Source organism: Sardina pilchardus, chromosome 19 (assembly GCF_963854185.1).
Source record: "Sardina pilchardus chromosome 19, fSarPil1.1, whole genome shotgun sequence".
Classification (NCBI taxonomy): domain Eukaryota; kingdom Metazoa; phylum Chordata; class Actinopteri; order Clupeiformes; family Clupeidae; genus Sardina; species Sardina pilchardus.
The window spans coordinates 5,694,706-5,714,102 of NC_085012.1; the positions used below are offsets into that span (position 1 = coordinate 5,694,706).

At 39.4% G+C, this 19,397-nt stretch overlaps 1 protein-coding gene across 1 annotated transcript; it reads right to left on the minus strand.

The window, feature by feature from the left end:
- Positions 1-1,759: 1,759 nt before the first annotated feature.
- On the minus strand, positions 1,760-18,922 carry LOC134066175 (uncharacterized). Its single transcript, XM_062521418.1, has 6 exons — positions 18,868-18,922; positions 17,685-17,838; positions 15,168-15,328; positions 10,617-10,814; positions 8,788-8,969; positions 1,760-8,251 (listed from the first exon to the last, which is right to left on the minus strand). The coding sequence occupies exons 1-6, from the start codon at positions 18,920-18,922 to the stop codon at positions 2,756-2,758; spliced, it is 6,246 nt and encodes a 2,081-aa protein (XP_062377402.1). The 3' UTR covers positions 1,760-2,755.
- Positions 18,923-19,397: the final 475 nt, after the last annotated feature.

Below are 19,397 nucleotides of genomic sequence, written 5' to 3' on the forward strand. Positions count from 1 at the left end.
AATGTTCCTTTCTTCAGGCATTTTTGAGTAAAAGTTGGCAATAACCTATAGGGGTATTTTTTTATTATAATGTTATCTTTAATGCATTTTTGCTGTTTGTCAAGCTTTATCGCTTACGTGAAACTCAGTAGTGTGTAAAATCCAAGATGACCGCCTTATACGCGCATGATGTAAAATAAAAAATATATGGAATTTCCTGACATTTTAGATACCCCTAGAAAAGTCTGTTTGACAACTTTTACTCAAAAATGGCCAATAGCCAATGGCTAATGGTCACTTCTGAAAATCAACCTACCAGCCTGTTGTAAAAGGGCATACAAAGTCAATTGAAACATATGAACATAATGAAAAACAGCATCCAAGAGAGGCAGGGTCTCTTAGTAAAGATGCATCACTCTGTGCACAAATGATGAAACAATGTCATTTTAATGCTTCTTAGCATAACATTTTGAAGTATTAGGGGAGTTCATTATCTCTAGGAAATAATACTATTAAAACATTTCCATAATCCACAGAAATCTTTGCAAACAAGAGAAAGAGCTGAAAAACAAATTGAATGGCCATGGTCTTTTGGACCTCAGATGACACTGCATCAAGTTTCCACACCAGTTTCCAGACCTGCCATTGTCATGGGTTCAGGAAAACCTCTGATAACCATGATATTTGTGCGCAGTTGATACTCAATTCAAAATCAGCAGCCAAAATGATAACATCCAAAATAGTAGGCCTGTTGATATGATACACAGACATGATACAGAAAATACCACCATCTTATCTGGGCTTGAGCTTGTTTGACATGGACTGAGGCAACATGAAAAAAAAATGTCCTGTGGTTAGACCAATCACAATTTGCCATTCTTTGTGATGTCATGGACTGTTCTGAGATAAAGAGGAGAGGGCCCAAGTATCCAACCTATCCAACTTGTTTTAGTGCTCAGTTCAAAACCCAACATCTATGACACTGTGGAGGAGCAGTAGTGCCTACAGCATGGGCAACTTGCACATTTGGCAAAGCACAATCAATTCTGAATGATTTTGAGCAACATTTACTGCCAGGCAATGTTTTTTTCCCAGGGAAGACCATGAATATGTCAGGAAACAATGGCAAAATGAATTTTGCACACATTTAAACAGTGTGTCTCTACAGGGGAAGAGTCTAGGTCTTACAGTGGCCTGTCTGCAGTCCAGATTTGTCAGATTAGGTGTATCATGGAATGAAAAACATGACTAAGAATACCCAAAACTGTTGAGCAACTGCAATCCTATATTGGGGAGTAATGGGACTACATTTCATTCTCAAAATAAAACTCTAATTTTGTTAAATGAGGTGAAGCAGCACAGTGGTAAACTTGTTGGCATTAAATTCAAAATGAACATATTTTCCATGAAATAGTCGCAATTTACATTTTCAAAATTTGATATGGTGTCATTGTTGCCCCTACAACCGTTTCGCTAGCTTGTAAACAAATCCATGTGCTTTATTATTACCTTTTTTTTCCACAGTTAATAAGAAATAGCATGCACACTTTCTCCAGCAGAGGGAGAACTATAGCTAATTCTACCAGGGGGGCTTTAGATACATTCTGTATTCATGTTGGGATAGTACAATGGTCTGATGATCAGCAAGGTTCTGATGCACCTCTGTTCTGCTGTGAATTTGTGGTCAAACTAGATCAATGTCTTTCATACCAGCTAACAAAGGATTTAACACGGCACAAACCGATATCACCATACAGTAGGTGTACATTTGGCTGTCATTTGACAATCGTATTTAGTCACCCATTTGTGATTGCTTAGTGTGAACATATTCATTACAGTGATGATCAATATAAATAGATAGATATCACTCAATTAAAATTTTAGAGCAATGGACATACACAATCAGCACAACAAAAACATGTGTTAATTTATCTAGTTTTATTAGTTAATTAATTAGTATATTTATTAATGCAACAATGTATTACATTTTGCATTTGAGTTGTTTGCTGTTCACTCTTTACGAACAAATCTAGCTCAGGAAACCATAATTAGAGATCATTACATTTCAATGTGATTTTCTGTTGTAGCCATCAGATAAATTGCCAACATAAATTGAAATTACTTAATAAACAACAACAACAACAACAACAAAACACATGTTACGGTTGGATATGTGTGGAACAATAAGCTACATACATAATTGAGTATATTTCAGGAGTGTTCTTTTTAAATGCTTACAGTGTCTCAACTACTGTATCTCAGCTACTTCCCATTGGGGCATCAAGATCAACCTCGTAATTTCTTTGAGAGTTCTGTGATTTTAAAGTCCAAGCAAATTAGTGAAATTTTTTATTACAAAGATGATTAGCGCAAAAAAAAGAATCATTCATTTCTAGAAATTCAGTGAATCAGATCAAATGACCGTATTTTCCATTAACGTTTACCTACGTTTAACCTCAAAGGAAACTGAATGGTGTCCCTGCACATACATTGAGAAACCCTGGTCTAGAACACTAATTATTACATTAAATAATTGCCAAAACCAACTTTAGAACTATTTATATGTGAGGCAAAAGAAGAATAAACAGAAATCTAAATAAATGATTTGAAAACACAATTTGATATCTTTAAACTTGATTGGTCGATTGTAGCATTATGGTATTGGTAATCCCCACAGCCTTGGAGATATCCTTCAAAAACACACCACTCTCTCTCATGTCATAGATCTTCATTGAATATTCAGAGCGCTGACGAGATTTTAACAGTAGTTCTGATATCAGTGATCAACTTGTAGAAATTCCACCAAGGTAGCAACTGTGCTGTTTGGATCCAACAGTTTTACTAGTGGAACACTCACACCCCTCCCTTGGTAAATGAGGTTCTGTAATGTCATAGCCAACATTGAGTCAAGGCCCAGAGCTGAGAGAAGTCTTTCTTCACTCAGTTCATCAATTTGCACATTGACTGTTTCACTGAGTAGCGATTTGATAAAATCATTGGGAGAAGATGGAGAAACCATTTGCTCAACATATGAGGACAACGGAGTGGCTTTTCTGAGTCCACCCTGCACCAATGTTTCAAGGCGTGTTCGGAGTGATGCATTTTGAAACAGGACATTACTGATCATGTTCTTGAAATTAAATTTACAAATAACCTGTTGAGGTTTGTTCAGGAGAAGGCACTCTTCGAGACTCTTTTGAATCTCCGAGACATTCATCACTGCCAAACCTTTTGCCTCGAGGAACCTTTGGAAGTGGTCTTTGTTTAACAGAAGACCAAGGTTTAGAGCGCCCCAGTTTATGGACTGGGCAGCAAGTCCAAGACGTCTTCTGTAGTGACAGAATGAATCAAGGAATGAGTTTGCAGCTGCGTAATTTGTCTGAGAGGCATTTCCAATGAAAGAGGTGATGGATGAGTAACAAACAAAGTAATCTAGCTTACATTGCTTGGTAGCACGGTGCAAATTAAGAACTCCATTCACTTTTGGCTTAAAGACTTTCTCAAAGAGGGATTTATTAAGTGTCTCAATGAGCCCATCATGAAGCACAACTGCACTGTGGAAGACTCCTCTGATCGCAATGGAGGGAAATTGGTGTTCAATATATGTGATTGCCTTTTCTACATCTGCTGGTTGTGAAACATCACACTGCAAACTGACAATCACAGCCTCTCCTTGTTGTTTTATGGCATCGATGTCATGCTGCATTTCAAGAGTGGGATCTCGTCGGGAGAGAATGACGATGTGTCCTCCTCCTCTGAAAGCAATGAATTTCACCGTCTCTAAACCCAGTCCAGTGAGTCCGCCAGCCACAATGTACAAAGAATTCTTCTGGAAAAACTGATGCACTTTTGGCACTAATGGGATATCAGACAGTGGACATCCTGCATTATCATTTGTGAGTACCACTGTAGGTATGGTTGCACAGGTCAAGTATGACTGAGAATTTAGAGATTCTGGGATCTCTACACTGCCAGATGTTGGCCTTTGAAAAGTTACCCCTGAGACATTAAATGAATGTCTAGTCAGGTGCAGTGACTTGAGCCATTTGTAAATCTTTGGTGTGTTTGCTCTGAGGAAACTCTGCCCCAGAATACTGGGCATAAGAATTGGCTGAATATGTAAAGAATTGTTAACCTCTGTTAGGAAGTTTGTTGAAGTGTGGGATGGCAGGTCCTTCTCACAAACTGCAACAATGTATTTTGCAGCAGGGATTTCACATACTTTGTCTAACAAATGTTTACCAAAAGGTGGCAAGAGGACAAATGCATCCATCTTATTCAAATCCTGATGAGGGCAACCTAATTCTGTACAGACAATGGAGTCCCACCCAGATCTATTTGCAGTCAAGTTTAAAACCTTCAGCAAACCTGAATCTGGAACAGGGGAAAAGATGGCAATTTGTTTGGACTGTTTCAGTTCTGGCAGTGCATGGTACAAGACTGCCCATGCCAATGCAAAATAAGACACGCAGGGGATTTCTCTCAAAAATGGAAAATGTTTTGTTCTGTAGCAAGTGGCTTCAGGAACTATGACTTCCGATGAAGCAGTGACAGGGTAGCATGCAGCAATATGGTCTCCCAATTTTAGCTTGCTCACTTCCTTTCCAACAGCTGTGACAGTGCCACTGAAGTCAAGAGCCAGGAGTTTGTGATTCTGCTTTGTTTGTGTGCTCCAGTACATAGAGTCTCCATCTTTAAAGTCAGTAACGCTGACTGGAAAGTAGTCAGAGGTATGCACACAGATTTTAGTCAGCTTTACTTTCACGCTTCTCTTAGGAATCTGGCCAACCTCCCTGTCAGAGATAAAGGCTGACAAATGTGACATTTTGAAAGGATCAGCAGTCTGTAACATGAGCAGTGCAGCCTTTGAACTCACAACATTGGTGTCTATACTCACTCCAGGTGAAAAAGTGTGCACAATTTGTGGCTGGAGAATTTGCCCATCTTTGACCACCAATTCTGGGTATTTGCTGCTGGGGTAGGAAGTAAGGACATTAGACAAGGCTCTGATGTCTTCTGCTGAGTCAGAGCCAATGTCAATCAGCTGAAAGGAGAGGTTTGAGATCTCTACTGCACAGCTTCGTGTCATACCAGACAGCACAAACCCAGGGCTGATGTGGTCTACAGTACAATCTGCAGACCTATAGGTCACTGTTCTGAAGGAATTTGGGAAGTTGATTGTCTTCAGCTCTAATGCTATTCGACGAAAGGCTTCACAGCACATAACCAGATTCTCCAAAGCATCATCCACACTGTAAAGAGTGAGGTCTAGCTCACTCCAAATAAACAATATTTCCTGAATGCTTTTAAATGATATACTGTATTTGGACAGTGTACCCTGAAGTCCAATGCTGAGGAATTCTTTGGCATGTCTGAATGGAATGTATACAGACTCAGGATTTAGATGGTTTTGCAAGCCTTTGGCTATGCCTAATTGATCGGCAAAGACCAAGGCTCTGCAAGCATAGCTGGGCTCAGGGTTTTCTGAGACCACAATGAACTCATTGTGGTAAAACAAGTCTTCAACAATCTGAGAATTGCTTCCAAGGTATTTGATCATCAGATGTTGAATCTCAACCAAAACTTTTCCAGCTATGCTTGCAAAACAGCCGCAGACTTCAATATGGTTTTCTCCAACAACAGTGGCCTTCAGATAAATGACCATCTCATCTTGCAGGGGCTCAAAGACAGTGACCCCACCTGCATAGGGAAATCCAGACCTTGCTATGAAGGCCTTTGCTACAGTGAAATGTGCAAGTTGAAAGGCATAATCTAAAATCACTGGGTGAATGCAATAGTCATGCAGCTGAGGAAGTAACTCGTCAGGGACTGTCACAGTTGAGAGAGCTTCCCTATATTCCTCCCCACAATGAACATCCGCCTTGTTTCTGAAGACAGAGGTGTATTGGAAGCCATGCAGACTCAAGGCATCGTACAAGTTCTCAGAAGTCATGGTGGTATTGCACCTCTTGTACAGATCCTGAATAGAGATACTGGGCACTACAGGTAACCTTCCCTTTTTACACTCTATTACTCCTGAAGCATAGGTTGCAGTGTTGGATTGTACCTTGAACACAGTCTCGTATTTGCCTGGTGCTAGTTTAACTTTCAACTCTGTCGGATTCTTTGTCAGAGGAAATGGACTCTCAAAGCTAATACTGAGTTGAAGGGCATTCAGAGTTACTCTGGGTTTCACATGAGCCAAGAAAGATGCCAAGCCTAGCTCAATGTGAAAGGCACCCGGGATGATGGCAACATCATTGTTTTTATGATGATGCAGGTAAGACACTGCAGTAGAAGATAGGTCACAGCTGAATTCAGCGTCCTCTCTGCCTGATGGTGTTAACACAGGATGGTACTTTGCAATTTTTCCCTTTTTAAACGCAGATGGCAGTGGCTTGCTCTTAACATCAAACTGGTACCTTGGTAAAACAGTTGGTGGGCTCTCATAACCTTTATAAAACTGCCCCCAGTCTATGTGAACTCCAAGTTCAAACAGTTTCCCTACAACTGAGAGTATTGTCTCATGGTCTCTGTCTGGCAGTACTGAGGACAGTACCACAGTGTCTTTGCCAAGAGTCTCAATGATGTTCCACTGCAATGCTCGCCTAGGACCTATCTCTACGAAGACAGTATTCTTGTCTTTAGCTACAGACATGAGCGTTTGCTCAAATAAGACAGGGTCTCTGATGTTTTTGGACCAGTATCCTCCTGTGCAGAAGTCATTCATTGAGGATATGTTACCTGAGACAGTTGAGTATAGTTCAGCCACTTTCTCATTCTTTCCCAAAGACCCAATGTGTTTCTCAATCTCAGACAAGATGGGGTCCATTGCATGACTATGGTAGGCTGCAGGGACATCCAGTACATGTAGAATCAGATTTTGTCCATTGTCTCCATTTCTTAATGTTTGATGTAGGCTAGCAACAACATTTGCATCGCCTGACAGTGTGCAAGACTGAGGGCTGTTGTGAGCAGCCAAACAAACCTTTCCTGAGTATGACGGAAGGCTTTTCAAGACCTCTGATACAGCCATGTTACCGACAACCAGCATTTTCCCTCCTGTGACCTTGCTTTGTAAATCACTACGGTAATGGATGACCTTCACAGCATCCTCAAGAGACAACAAGCCAGAGCAATGAGCAGCGGCCACCTCTCCCACAGAGTGCCCTAGAACGGCATCTGGTTTTACTCCAAAATACTTCAGGAGACAGTAAATGGCAACCTGAATGGCAAAGAGGAGGGGCTGGATAACATCAGGTCTGGAAAATTCCACACTGTTATCACTGTCACATTCTAGTGCTTCAATCATTTTAAGAGGTTTGTAGCTTTGGAAAAGGGCTTCAATTTCTTGCACCTTTTCCCTGAAAACAGGTTCTTCTTTAAGGAGCTGCCTGCACATACCTCTGTAGGTCACACCATTTCCACAGAATACAAACACTAACTTAGGGTTTGGAACAGATGGAGCAACTTTTGTATTCAGAGATGACTGGAGCTGTTTTCGGAGATCTGTCAAAGAAGAAGATAGGAACGCTACCCTATATCTGTTTTTTAGATGACTTCTTCTGCATGCTGATGTGTATGCAAGCAATGACACATTGCCTGTGTCGTCATTACTGATCTTCTCAATTGTGTCCTCAATCATCATACTAAGAGACTTTTCTGATGCTGCAGACAGAACAAAATATAGACTTTGTCTTTGTCTAATCGCAGGTTTAGGGACTTGAGCTCTTTTGTATTGTTTAACAATTGTGTGTGCATTTGTCCCACCAAAACCAAAGTTATTGACTCCTGCTACTCTTCCACATTTACCTGTGTCTTTCCATGGTTCTGCTTTGGTGGGTATCTTTAGATTCAAAGACTTCAGATCTATACTGGAACTGTCCTCACTGTAGAACACTGATGGAACTATTGTCTCATGTTTCATCATTAGCAGAACTTTTATCAGTCCAGCTATACCAGCAGCTGATTCAGTGTGTCCAATGTTACCTTTAACAGAGCCTATGATGAGAGCCTCTGACCCTGCTGGTCTGGCTTTGGCAATGACCTCTGAGATGCTGCCTGCTTCTATTGGGTCACCTACTGGTGTTCCAGTCCCATGAGCCTCTATGTACTGGACACTGGTCAGGTCAGTCGGTGTAGAATAGATTTTGCGGAACAACTCTTCCTGCTGAACCATAGACGGCTTGGTCATTGGAGAAACAGAGTGGCCATCTTGGTTAACTGCTGTTTTGCTGATAATGCCCCAAATATTGTCAAAGTCTTGAAGAGCCTGAGAAAAAAACGAAGAAAAAAAATTCTGTTAGTCTGTTGTCTTTTTGTATACAATGTTTTTAGTTGTGAGTAACAAATTACACATTACACAAATGATACATATTTATGGTAGCCTGCTAGCGCCTACCACTTCTCAAATGCGACGTGGTCTTGCAACCAGACGTTCATTTTCTCGTATTTGAAAAAAATGCCTAGATCCGCTCATTGGGCGCCACGGATGTCTATCAATGCGTCTGTGCATAGCTCATCATGGTCTTGCTTTTTCCCCTGTTCTGTGATTGGTCGCCAACATCAGGCGAAAATGTGAGTGTTAGTTTCCAGGCTGCCTTAGCTGCGTGATTGAAATCACCGCGCAAGGCAGGATGGGAACACCCAGGCTATATTTATGGATCAATTATTACTAAAAAATAACCCCATTTATTTCTGATTGAACGACAGAACTCCCTGAACTCGCACTTGATGCTTGTACTTGAGCTTGTCAAACTCATATGATTGCTTTCCACATATTATTGTGACTAATGCACCACATCCTACTTGTTTAAGAGGTTTCAGTAGGACAACTCCACAGCCCTCTCCTCTGCCGTAGCCATCTGCTCTGCTAGAGAAAGGTTTGCTGGTGCCATCAGGTGAGATCATCTTGGCTTTGCTGAGAGGCACAAAGGCTTTTGGATCAAGGATGGAACAGACACCTCCACAAACTGCCATCTGACAGTCCCCTGTAATAATGAATGAGTAGAATGCATACATTCATAAGTGGATGTTATCCTGAAAATCCCTTAAAACAAACAATCAAAAATGAAAGTGTACTTGTTTTTTCTATACAGGCCTTTCTAAAACCAAAATAAAACACACAGATTAGTCGAGTCCGTGTACATTCATTCATTTTATATCCAATTGAGAATCCAAAATCAAGATTTGTTATTTCAGCATTTGTTTATGAAAGTAATGCAAACGAACAAATAACACTTTGTTTTTCAGACTTTTGATTTCATGGTCAGATCAAAATAGAACATTTAAAAAACGACCTCAGGGCCAAAACTGATTTTGATATTTATTTTTTCTTGGTCTTCCAAATAAAATCTATTGATTTTGTATATTATTTCTTTTTGCACATTTCCCTTCATGTACTATTATAGTAGTAACTTGTCTGTTTTAATGTACATGTATTGTATTAAGTAATAATGTCACATGGTGAAATATAAGCCTGTGGCTAACTAGCTAGTTATACATATTGCAGAGGTTCTTGAGGCCCAATTTTTATAGTAGGGCCTACAAAGTGGCACTGTGGCAGGTAACACTGTATAGGTTGAATTGACCCAGCTCTTGGTTTGATTTGAATTCAATAATAAACCAAATCCATCGTTTCGTTGATTGTTTACTATTAGATCATCTTTCACATCCAAAAAGCGCACACTTGGTATTTATTGACATTTCACAGGTGCGACTTTGGTATTATAACATTACGCAAAGTTAAGGATAATTGTATTTAGATATGGCAGGATTCACTTAATGGCAGCTTTCGGGTGCCCCCGCACGTACGGGCTGCCATAGACATCGGCGGCCGCATTAAAATGCGTGGCGGGCAGCAGTTGGCCCGTGGTCCGTAGTTTGGACAACCTAGAAAAACCGGGACATTCAGTGTCCCGGAAGAATATTTCCCACCCCTGGACAGACCATTAAAAACCGGGACAATCAGGTGAAACCGGGACAGGTAGCAATACTACCTACAGGTGCAAAACTGAACGTTTTTTTGTGGCCCTCTGGGAGTGCTGATGGCCCAAGTTTGGTCCTATGGTTAAGAATCACTGCTGCCTGTGACTAACTAGCTAGTTATTAGCTTACTGTATTACTGTACATTGGTTAGCGATTAACAGCTAATAGTTAGCATCGCTATTGTTTAACATTTTCATTTGTTGCTTTTTATAGGAGTTGGAAGGAGACCCTCACACCCAGCTGTGTGCTGTGTACATTATTTTGCAGTTGTGTCATTATGTTCAACTGATTTATGGTGTTAAAGTGTTTGTGTGATCTTGGTGTTAGCATTTTTTTCCCTTATGCTAGCTCCCGCTATAGCTAACTAGCTAGCTTACTTCAGCTGAATGGAAGGCTAGGCTAGGCTGGGTTTTTGTTTGTTTGGATTAATCTAGAATTCCTAGCGAATTATAGGATCTTAGCATGTATTTGTTGGGTTACCTGTGTTGCCCTGTTTCTAATAAGTGCAACAAAGATTAACCAGAGTAAAATTCCTTGTTTGTTAACGCAAATGGCCATAAATTATGATTAGCTGCCTTGGAAGAGGAGTTGGAAGGAGAGCCTCACAGATTTTTTACAGTGTAGAAATTATAGCAATTTTTCAGACTTACCCTGTCTAATGCTTTGACATGCGAGATGAAGGGCCACAAGGGATGAAGAACAGGCAGAGTCGAGTGTGAATGACGGCCCCGTGAGGTTGAAGGTGTAGGAGATCCGATTGGATGCTATGCTCATAGCCACACCGGTGCCAGTCCAGTGATTGATTTGATTTGCTTTCATTTGACGTTCAAAGTCTTGGTGCATTAATCCTGCAAAAACATAATAAAAAAATCAGTACGTTTGGTGGATAGCCTATAATAGAAATAATAAGAATCTTGAATGAGGTTTCCACTCTTAAATGTCTCATATACAAATATGTGCAAAAACTACACTGTAAAACATTAAAAGTTAGGGCTGTCCGATTTATCATACCATATCACGCTACAATTACATGAAACATTTTGAATGAAACACATCCTTCAAATAGATATTTCATTTGAGTAATCCACTTTATCTAATTTAATCAAGTAAGGTAAGCGTAGCCTACATATTCTAGGCTAGGGGGGAAAGGAAAAGAGGGTTTGTCACATTTACTAAATCACAAAACATTCAATTAAACAAACTGATGTTTTTATTTCAAAGACAATGTTATTATTAGTTTAACTGACTTATTTTACCACAGCAATGTATTCATCCAACAGAGCCATGTTAGATGAAAGTGAAGCACCTAAGTAGGCCTACTGAACCAGTAAGGCAAATGAACACATGTGATACCTTGGTGCCACCATTTCAATGTGTTCATGAGCCTTTGTAGGAATGCTGGGATAATCATGCAGCTAACAGTGTAGGCAAAAGTTTTTTAAAAGAGTTCCTAAAAGAGGACTATGTTTAGAGACCAGTAGAATTTGTAGCCAAGTTTTATCTTATGTTATGCTTTGAGATGAACCATGCTTTGTTCCTGTAGTAATGTGTCCGTGCAGACATACTGTAAGCATAGGCTATAGTTCTGCCAAAGTGTGTGAAATATAACTATCTGAAATGCAATATTGGCTTTCAATTTGTCATTTTAAAATTTGTTTCAATTTGTCATTTAATTTGTGTAATAGCCTACAGTTGATTTGATATCCATGAACTAGCCTAGGCCTTATCAATAGACTACATGAAGCGGTTTTAATTATAGCCTATAAAGGCTACAGAATTAGGCTATATACTACTATATAGCCCACTGATAGCCTACTGTCACTGAACAAGCTACTAAATGTGCATGACCTTTATCAATAGTGATATGCATTTTATTAAAGAGTATAACTAAACATGGCATTATTAGCCTAATGTGTTAACATGTCTATTCATCGCATGGGAACCGAACCCGAGAACACGCAAAACATGATGTGTGTGTTATCCCGTCACGCTGCGCATGACACCACCAGAGTCGCAAATTGCAGAGAGCCACAAGATTCCTTGGACCACACACATATCAAGTTCAAACAATGTAAGTTGCATACTTTTCATAAATTCTTTGAAATTACCGAATAGGTAGCCTAAATCAATGCTTGGTAACACTATCAGAAAAAAAAAAATTCTCCTTCTATTTTTGAAGTTGTAGGCTACAGGTGACGAAAGCACAGGTTGACGGAACCATCTTTTGGGACTCGTTTTCCGACTGATGTTTTTTTTTGCAACACAGATTAATTTAGCTTGGCAGTTAGCCTGCCACTGACCAGGTTAGTTCAGAAGCATATGTTACCCCAGCAACTCAGCTGAGATTCCTGTTAGCGGGAGTAATGGAACCGAACTCTCTCTAAAATTAGCGAGGCTTATCAAAGTTAGCCAGGATTTACGGTTAGCGAGGTTGATGGAATACCCCCCAGTTACGACAGGCTAAGAGGAAAGTTGCAGGTTGTATTAAAGTAGCACGATCAGGTGAGCTGAATGGGCTGTCTTTCATCAATGGACTCCTTTGCATTGGTGGTTGTGCATGTGTTCAACCCCTTAGAGAGTGAGTGATATTGTGGCTTTCCTGGGAAGATACTGTGTGGATGTAAGAGAGGCTTAAAACTGTTGGATAGGAATGGATTTTGGACTGGGAAAAGAAAGTACAGCGTGAAGCTTCGGATGAAGGCCGACAAGACGACTATCTACCCTCCACAGTCCTTTGCTTTGGGGCCTGACAGGGTATTTGTTTATCAAAGGACATCCAGGGGAGTGCTGCAAGTGTGTGCCACAAGATGGGTGAGTGTGAACTGAGAAGATGCAGGTTGTGTGGCTCTGGGGATCGCTGCGGTGGCAGAGTGCTCTGCACTCAAGTCCTGCAGCTTGTGTGGTTCAACGGAGAACCTGTTCAAGGTTTGCCCACAGCGAGGTAGGATGGCAGAAGGCAGTGGTGGAGTTTCGGATCAGGGGAAAAGTGAGAAGAATGCTGGTTAGATTGGAACAATGCAAGCTACAGGTGAGGAGTGTCTTGACCCCCTCTTAAAGGGATTGCTTCAACAAAGGCGTCAAGAAAATGCTGCAAGTGTTGGAAGAGGCCTAGAGAGAGCTAGAACTGAAATGTTGCAGAAAAGGCTGCAGCTGCTGCTCCGACTGCAAAGACGGAAAGTCTTGGCACAAAGTTGAAAAGTTTGTTTAAGGCTGCAAAGTGGGAACATCTGCTGAGAAGGCAAAATCAGAGGAATGGGGTGAAAGCGAAGACCCGGGCAAAGATCGTATAGTTACTAAGATGAATCATAAAGGGGTTTTTCAATGGAATGAAATGGCACCACTTCCGCCTGATCCGCGTGATCAGTGACGAGATAATCGGTTTAGAACGGTGTAGAATCAGCAGAAGCAGGTGCCGTTGATAACAGGTTTATTTTTCCCATAGAAATACCTCCGTTTGCCTCCTAAATGGGAGTGGCAGTTGCGTCACAATGAAACCAGAATTTACCCTCATATGAATCGTCTCGCTTTATAAACCGTCTCTGACCCAGGTGTGATGGAGACTAAATGAGTAACAGCTGCGGTGAAACGAGATCATCAGGGAGTTGCAGGAGAGAGCTCCAGCAGAGAATGGGTGCCTCTCATGCAGCGTTTATACGTCCTCCCTCGCCCCTCGGGCCTCGATGCTCACTGATCTACATAAAGAAAGATAGAAGAAGGGATAGACTATCCCACTGTTTCCACCCCATCAGTCTTTAAGTAGATCAGTGAGGATCGAGGCCGGAGGAGCGAGGGAGGACGTATAAACGTTGCATGAGATGCACCTAATGTCTAATAGGGGAAGAACGACCACTCTCTAAATACTTCCGCATGGTACTGCAACTAGAGGGTGAGCGCGAGCAAGTGGAGAATGAATGGAGGTGAATGGAGTTTCTCCTAAAATCCACTTTTCTCTGGATATAATTTTTTGTGAAGAAATCGGAATATTGCATGCGAAAGGGGGGTCAAAGAAAATGCACATTAGATTAGATTAGATTAGATAACTTTATTTATACCCGGAGGTAGATTTGGTGTGCAGACAAGTGAGTTGGCACATTAAGGAACATACAACATAATAGACATTAAAACACATCAAACCACAGGACATGGCTGGTCCCTTGATTGTTCTAAAATGCCTTTCAAACGTGTCAATGACGTCATTCATTAGCAGGATGCTAGTGTGTTATGGGCAACAACGACCAAGCCTGTGAGAAACCAAAGGGCCAAAAGTAATTGTTCTTTCAACTTTCGACCTATAATCCATATTGAGCTTGCAGACACTAAATTCCGATCCTCGATTTTTCAATGACAATCAGGTGAAACAGACCAATTTAGCCGTCTAGCTCCATAGACCCCCATTGTTTTGCACTTGCTCGTGATCGCCCCTAGCGGAACTGCAACAGGAACTGCAGGTACAATGGAGTTAATAGCGAGTGGACCGGCTCTCCCTAAATGGGCTCTGGTTCCAGCCAAAGATCATTAAGGGGCGGAGCAAGATACTTCATGAGAAGCCACTTCCTGGAACCCGAATCGCAAAAGGGGGGGATCAAAATCCCCCTGTATGCAGAGCAGAGGCAACAACTGTTCCATTGAAATCTATGGGCATGACACACCCCTTTATGCAGAGGAAGTGATCCCCCTTTTTGCGCCCATAAACATGAACTATGACGAAGTATCTTGCTCTGCCCTCAATGATCTTTGCTCCAGCTCGCTGTGTCAAGACTGGGATAAGGACTGGGTCTCGTGGCCGGTTCCTCCCCCTGCAGGATGAAGGCGGAGATACAGAGGATGAAAGTGTATTTGGGATTGGAATGTTTATTTTAAAATATATGGATATTTTGTATGGTCTTTTGACCTGGTTTATTTTTCTATGTTTCAGATGTATGATTCTTGTTCTGGTGCAATAAAAAAAGAGTTTTTTTTAAGATTGATGTTGCAATATCAGTAGATCTCTGAATGCCTACTTTCCGTGCCCCCTGTGTAACTCTGACAAATACTTCATGTAAACTTAACTTAATCAATTTCATTGAAATGATCAAATTGGGTTATCACAGCATTAATCAGTTTTGTAAACCGGTTGCATGTCATTCACATGCAACCGATGTACTGTACATGATAAAGTCAAGTAAATAAATGTTCAAGTAAGTACATTTTTCTCAGTGTACCTATGTAAACTCCAGTCCTGGTCCCACTGGCTTCCTCCATTGGTATTCCAGCGTCTTCCAGTGCTCGGTAGGTGCACTTCAACAAAAGCTTCTGTTGAGGATCCATTTGCTCAGCTTCAGCATCAGTGATCCCAAAGAACTTCTGGTCAAGCTCATTCACTCTATTACACATTTAAAACAAAATTAGATTTACACTAAGACACTACACTACTCTACACTACTCTTAAGAACACTGCAAATCTTTACAGGCCTGAAGCATAACACATCTTATTTATTTTGTATTTATGTATTGGTTTATTTGGTAGGGACCATGCATATTTATGAAAATTGTTGTATAAAACATACACCCATGTAAATATGGCAGAATTAGTCAAATGACTACTTTTCATCTGTAGTCCCCTGGCAGGTAACATAAAAACATATCTAAAAAAGACAATAGACAACAAAAAAAGACAAAACATGGACACCACCAACACAGGTACAATGCTGACATGGACATCACCAAAAGGTATAAAGATGACAATCTACACCAAGGCAGAAAAACAAATATACATGCAGACAAACAAGCAGAACAAGCAAGAACAGGTACAATAAACAAGTATACAGCAGCAACAAAAGGAAGATGAAGAGAGAATATACAGTATGAGATGTGTAACATTTAGTGATTGCATTTTTGGTTTTGAAGGTACCACTGTCTTAAATGATTTTTAAAGGTGTTGTAAGTGGGGCACTCTCTTATTTGGAGAGGTAGGCTATTCCAAATGAAGAGTTTGATTCCAAAACGCTATATATCCATTTTTAAAAACATTAAAAGTCATGTTATTTAATTGTGTATTTCAGGTAATATCAACAAAAATGCAGTTATTTTTGTTTTGATTGAGTAAAGATAAATCAACTGAACATAAACCAATACAGTTCCACTGTAATTACTTGCAAGACAAAATTAAAAGAAAATATTTATGAAAATTCATCAAAATGGTGGATAAAGCGTTTTGGAACCAAACTCTTCAAATGTTACCTCCCATTACTGACAGCACGTTTTGGGCAAAAGTGGTACGTCTAAATGGTTTAATGGAGTCTCCTTTTATAGAGGCCCGTGTACTACCACTGCTTTCACGTCTTTGAAAAAAAGCTTTACGGTGGGGGAGGGGCAAGGTTGTATGACGCTTTATATATAAAACAAGCATACTTGACGTTTTTAAAATTCTCAAAACTTAAAAGTTTATGCCTCTGTAGAATATTGCAGTGGTGAAAAGACAGGGTATTTTTATCAAAACTTTTTAGAGCTTTTTTATAATAAGATTCAATGCTTTTACGTGTGGTCATCCTAGTTGATGACCAATTTATAAAACAATACTCAATATGGGAAAAGATCATGGTAAACAAAAACAGCTTGGCAATTTTTGTGTCAAGAAATGGCCTTACTTGTTTAAAATTCTGTAAATTAAATTTAACTTTGTGTGTAATGCTTTTTATGTGACTTTTGAATGGTAGTGTTGTGTCATAGAGCACTTCTAAGTACTTGAATTTATGAACAAGGACGAGTTCCTGTCCTCTAAGAAACACGTTTGATTTTGACACTTTCATATTCTGTTACAGACAGAATACAGACTGTTTTTTTGGTGTTGAGGTTCATCCAGTTATCAATGTCAGACATTGTAGATGTAAGTGTGGCTGCTACCTCTTGATAGTTCTTGCCGTGTGTAAAAATTACAGCATCGTCAGCATACAGCTGAATATCAACATTTTTGCATGCATCAGGTAGATCATTTAAAATTGGGCCAACCCTTGGGGGACCCCTACTGGGCATTCACTAAATGGAGACTTTGAGTCCTTGACACGAACACATTGCTTTCTACTGGACCAATAAGATTTTATCGAGTGGAGAGATTGCTCAGAGATGTTAAAATATGTTAATTTAGATAGGAGAACTGTATGATGGACAGTATCAAAGGCACGTTTTAAGTCTAGGAAGACAGCACCAACATAGGAGCTCCTCTCTAACCTTTGACCTTTTCTAAAAACAGTTTGACGTTTCTGTTGAATGGTGGGTCCTGAACCCAAATAAGATGTTGAATTAATAATTTAGCCACCCATTTTTCTATTATCTTAGAAATGGCAGGCAAAATACTGGCCGGTAATTGGCCATATCTGATCTTTCGCCTGATTTAAAAATGGGCATGACCAGGGCCATTTCCCATGCTGATGGCACTATTGACTCTCTTAAGGACAGATTAATCAAATGTGTTATAGGATGTAACTGTGACTTATGACTATATAATATGATTATGGTTTCAAAAGGCTGTAGTTTTGCAATGGTTATACAGATATACTATATTTCAGATGTTTGCATAGGTTTGGTCTACAAACACCTTTTTCAGATTTTCAGAGAGGGTCACCTGCCCCATTTTGCTGAAATTGAGTGATTTCACACGGAATTACCTAATATTTGAGTGGCTCCACTAATACTTATATGAAAATCATGTATTAGAGGTCCAGTGTTGATTTTTTCTTTACCCATTTATGAGCGCAGCCCTCTTGGTCCGTATCTTTCCAATTTTGCTGTCATCTGGATCATACCACTGGGAACAGTCGAATCTCTCATCTGGAATCTCTACTGTACAATTTCTCCCTTCCACTAGAACCTTCCAGAAGTTGTCAAGACCCTCACCTGAAATATGTTTGCACATGTTTGAATATGAATAACAAATAGTAGTAGTGAATTATTATATTATGTACAAATCATAGTATGGAGAACACAGTGTTTGCAGTTGTCGGTAACACTTTACATTACAGATCGGTAATAAGTGAGTAATGTTATGATAATATATACTGTATGCAATTTCATGGTAATAATATTTTTAAATCACATGTAACAAATAATTTATGTGTAATTTCTAGACAATTACTGTGAAATTACCATACAAAAACAATGCAAATAACTTGGGTAAAATAAAATGGTAATAACTGCAGTAAATATACTTACCAGAGCGATAAATATTTAGGATTTACTTATTGTGACATAATATTTCAGTAATTATACCAACATTATTGTGCTATGAAGGACTAAATTACATAGTAACTTTTAAGTGTTATGGCACAATAACACAGTGGTCAAAGTTTTTGTAGTTAGTTTGATGGTAAAATGTGACCTGTTATCTGTTATTATGATGAAATAAATAAGGTAATTTCACAATAACTATATGGTATCAGGGCTGTAAAATACAGTTTTGTCTTTTCGAAAGAATGTCACTAACTCCCCACCGTACAGAAAAACTTTCGAAAAGACAAAACAGTATATTACAGCCCTGATATAGTTATTGTATTGTAATTATTCATTTATTTCATCATAACAACAGATAACAGGTCACATACTATGTCATAATAAGTAACTCCTAAATATTTATTGCTTCGGTAAGTACATATTTACAGCAGTTATTATCATTTTATTTTACCCTTAAATCCAAGTTATTTGCATTGTTGTTGTATGGTAATTGCACAGCAATTGTCTAGAAATTACACATTAATTATTTGCAATATGTGGTTTAAAGATTTTATTACCATTAAATTGCATATATTACCATAACATTACCCACTTATTACCGATCTGTAATGTAAAGTGTTACCCAGTTGTCCATACTGCTGAAAAGTGCATGCTGATCATACAAAGAAGTCTACTGTGTTAATGTGCGCAACATGCCTCCTGGAAAATGGCATCCAACCCCAATCACAGCAATATCCTCTTCTGCTTCCATTCTTATGGTAGGCTCTAATATAATAATAACAACAATAATAATAATAATAATGGGGCAATTGTTCTGTCGCTAGTTTGGAGTTTAACACGGTTTTAAACTGGAGTAGGTGTTGGGGTATCACTCCATCATAAGGGTCCTAAATAAATAGCAAACTAGTCATTAACCAACCCTTTGTTAGTATTTGTTAATTGCTACTTAAATATCTATTTGCCACAAAGTAATGTTTTTTTTTATCATTAACTATTTAATTAGTCATCTATTTATGTCTGAACCTGATCACCTTTAGTGTAGTTTTCGCATAAATTTGATACATCTTTCAGCTATGCCTGTTTTGTTTTATCGAGGACCTCTGTGAACCTTGTGAACATTCATTTCCAGTGTGAGAGACCCATACTGATAGTTATATATGACTAATATTAATGATGAAAAAACATGAACTTGTGGCAAATAGATAGATTTTAGTAACTATTAACAA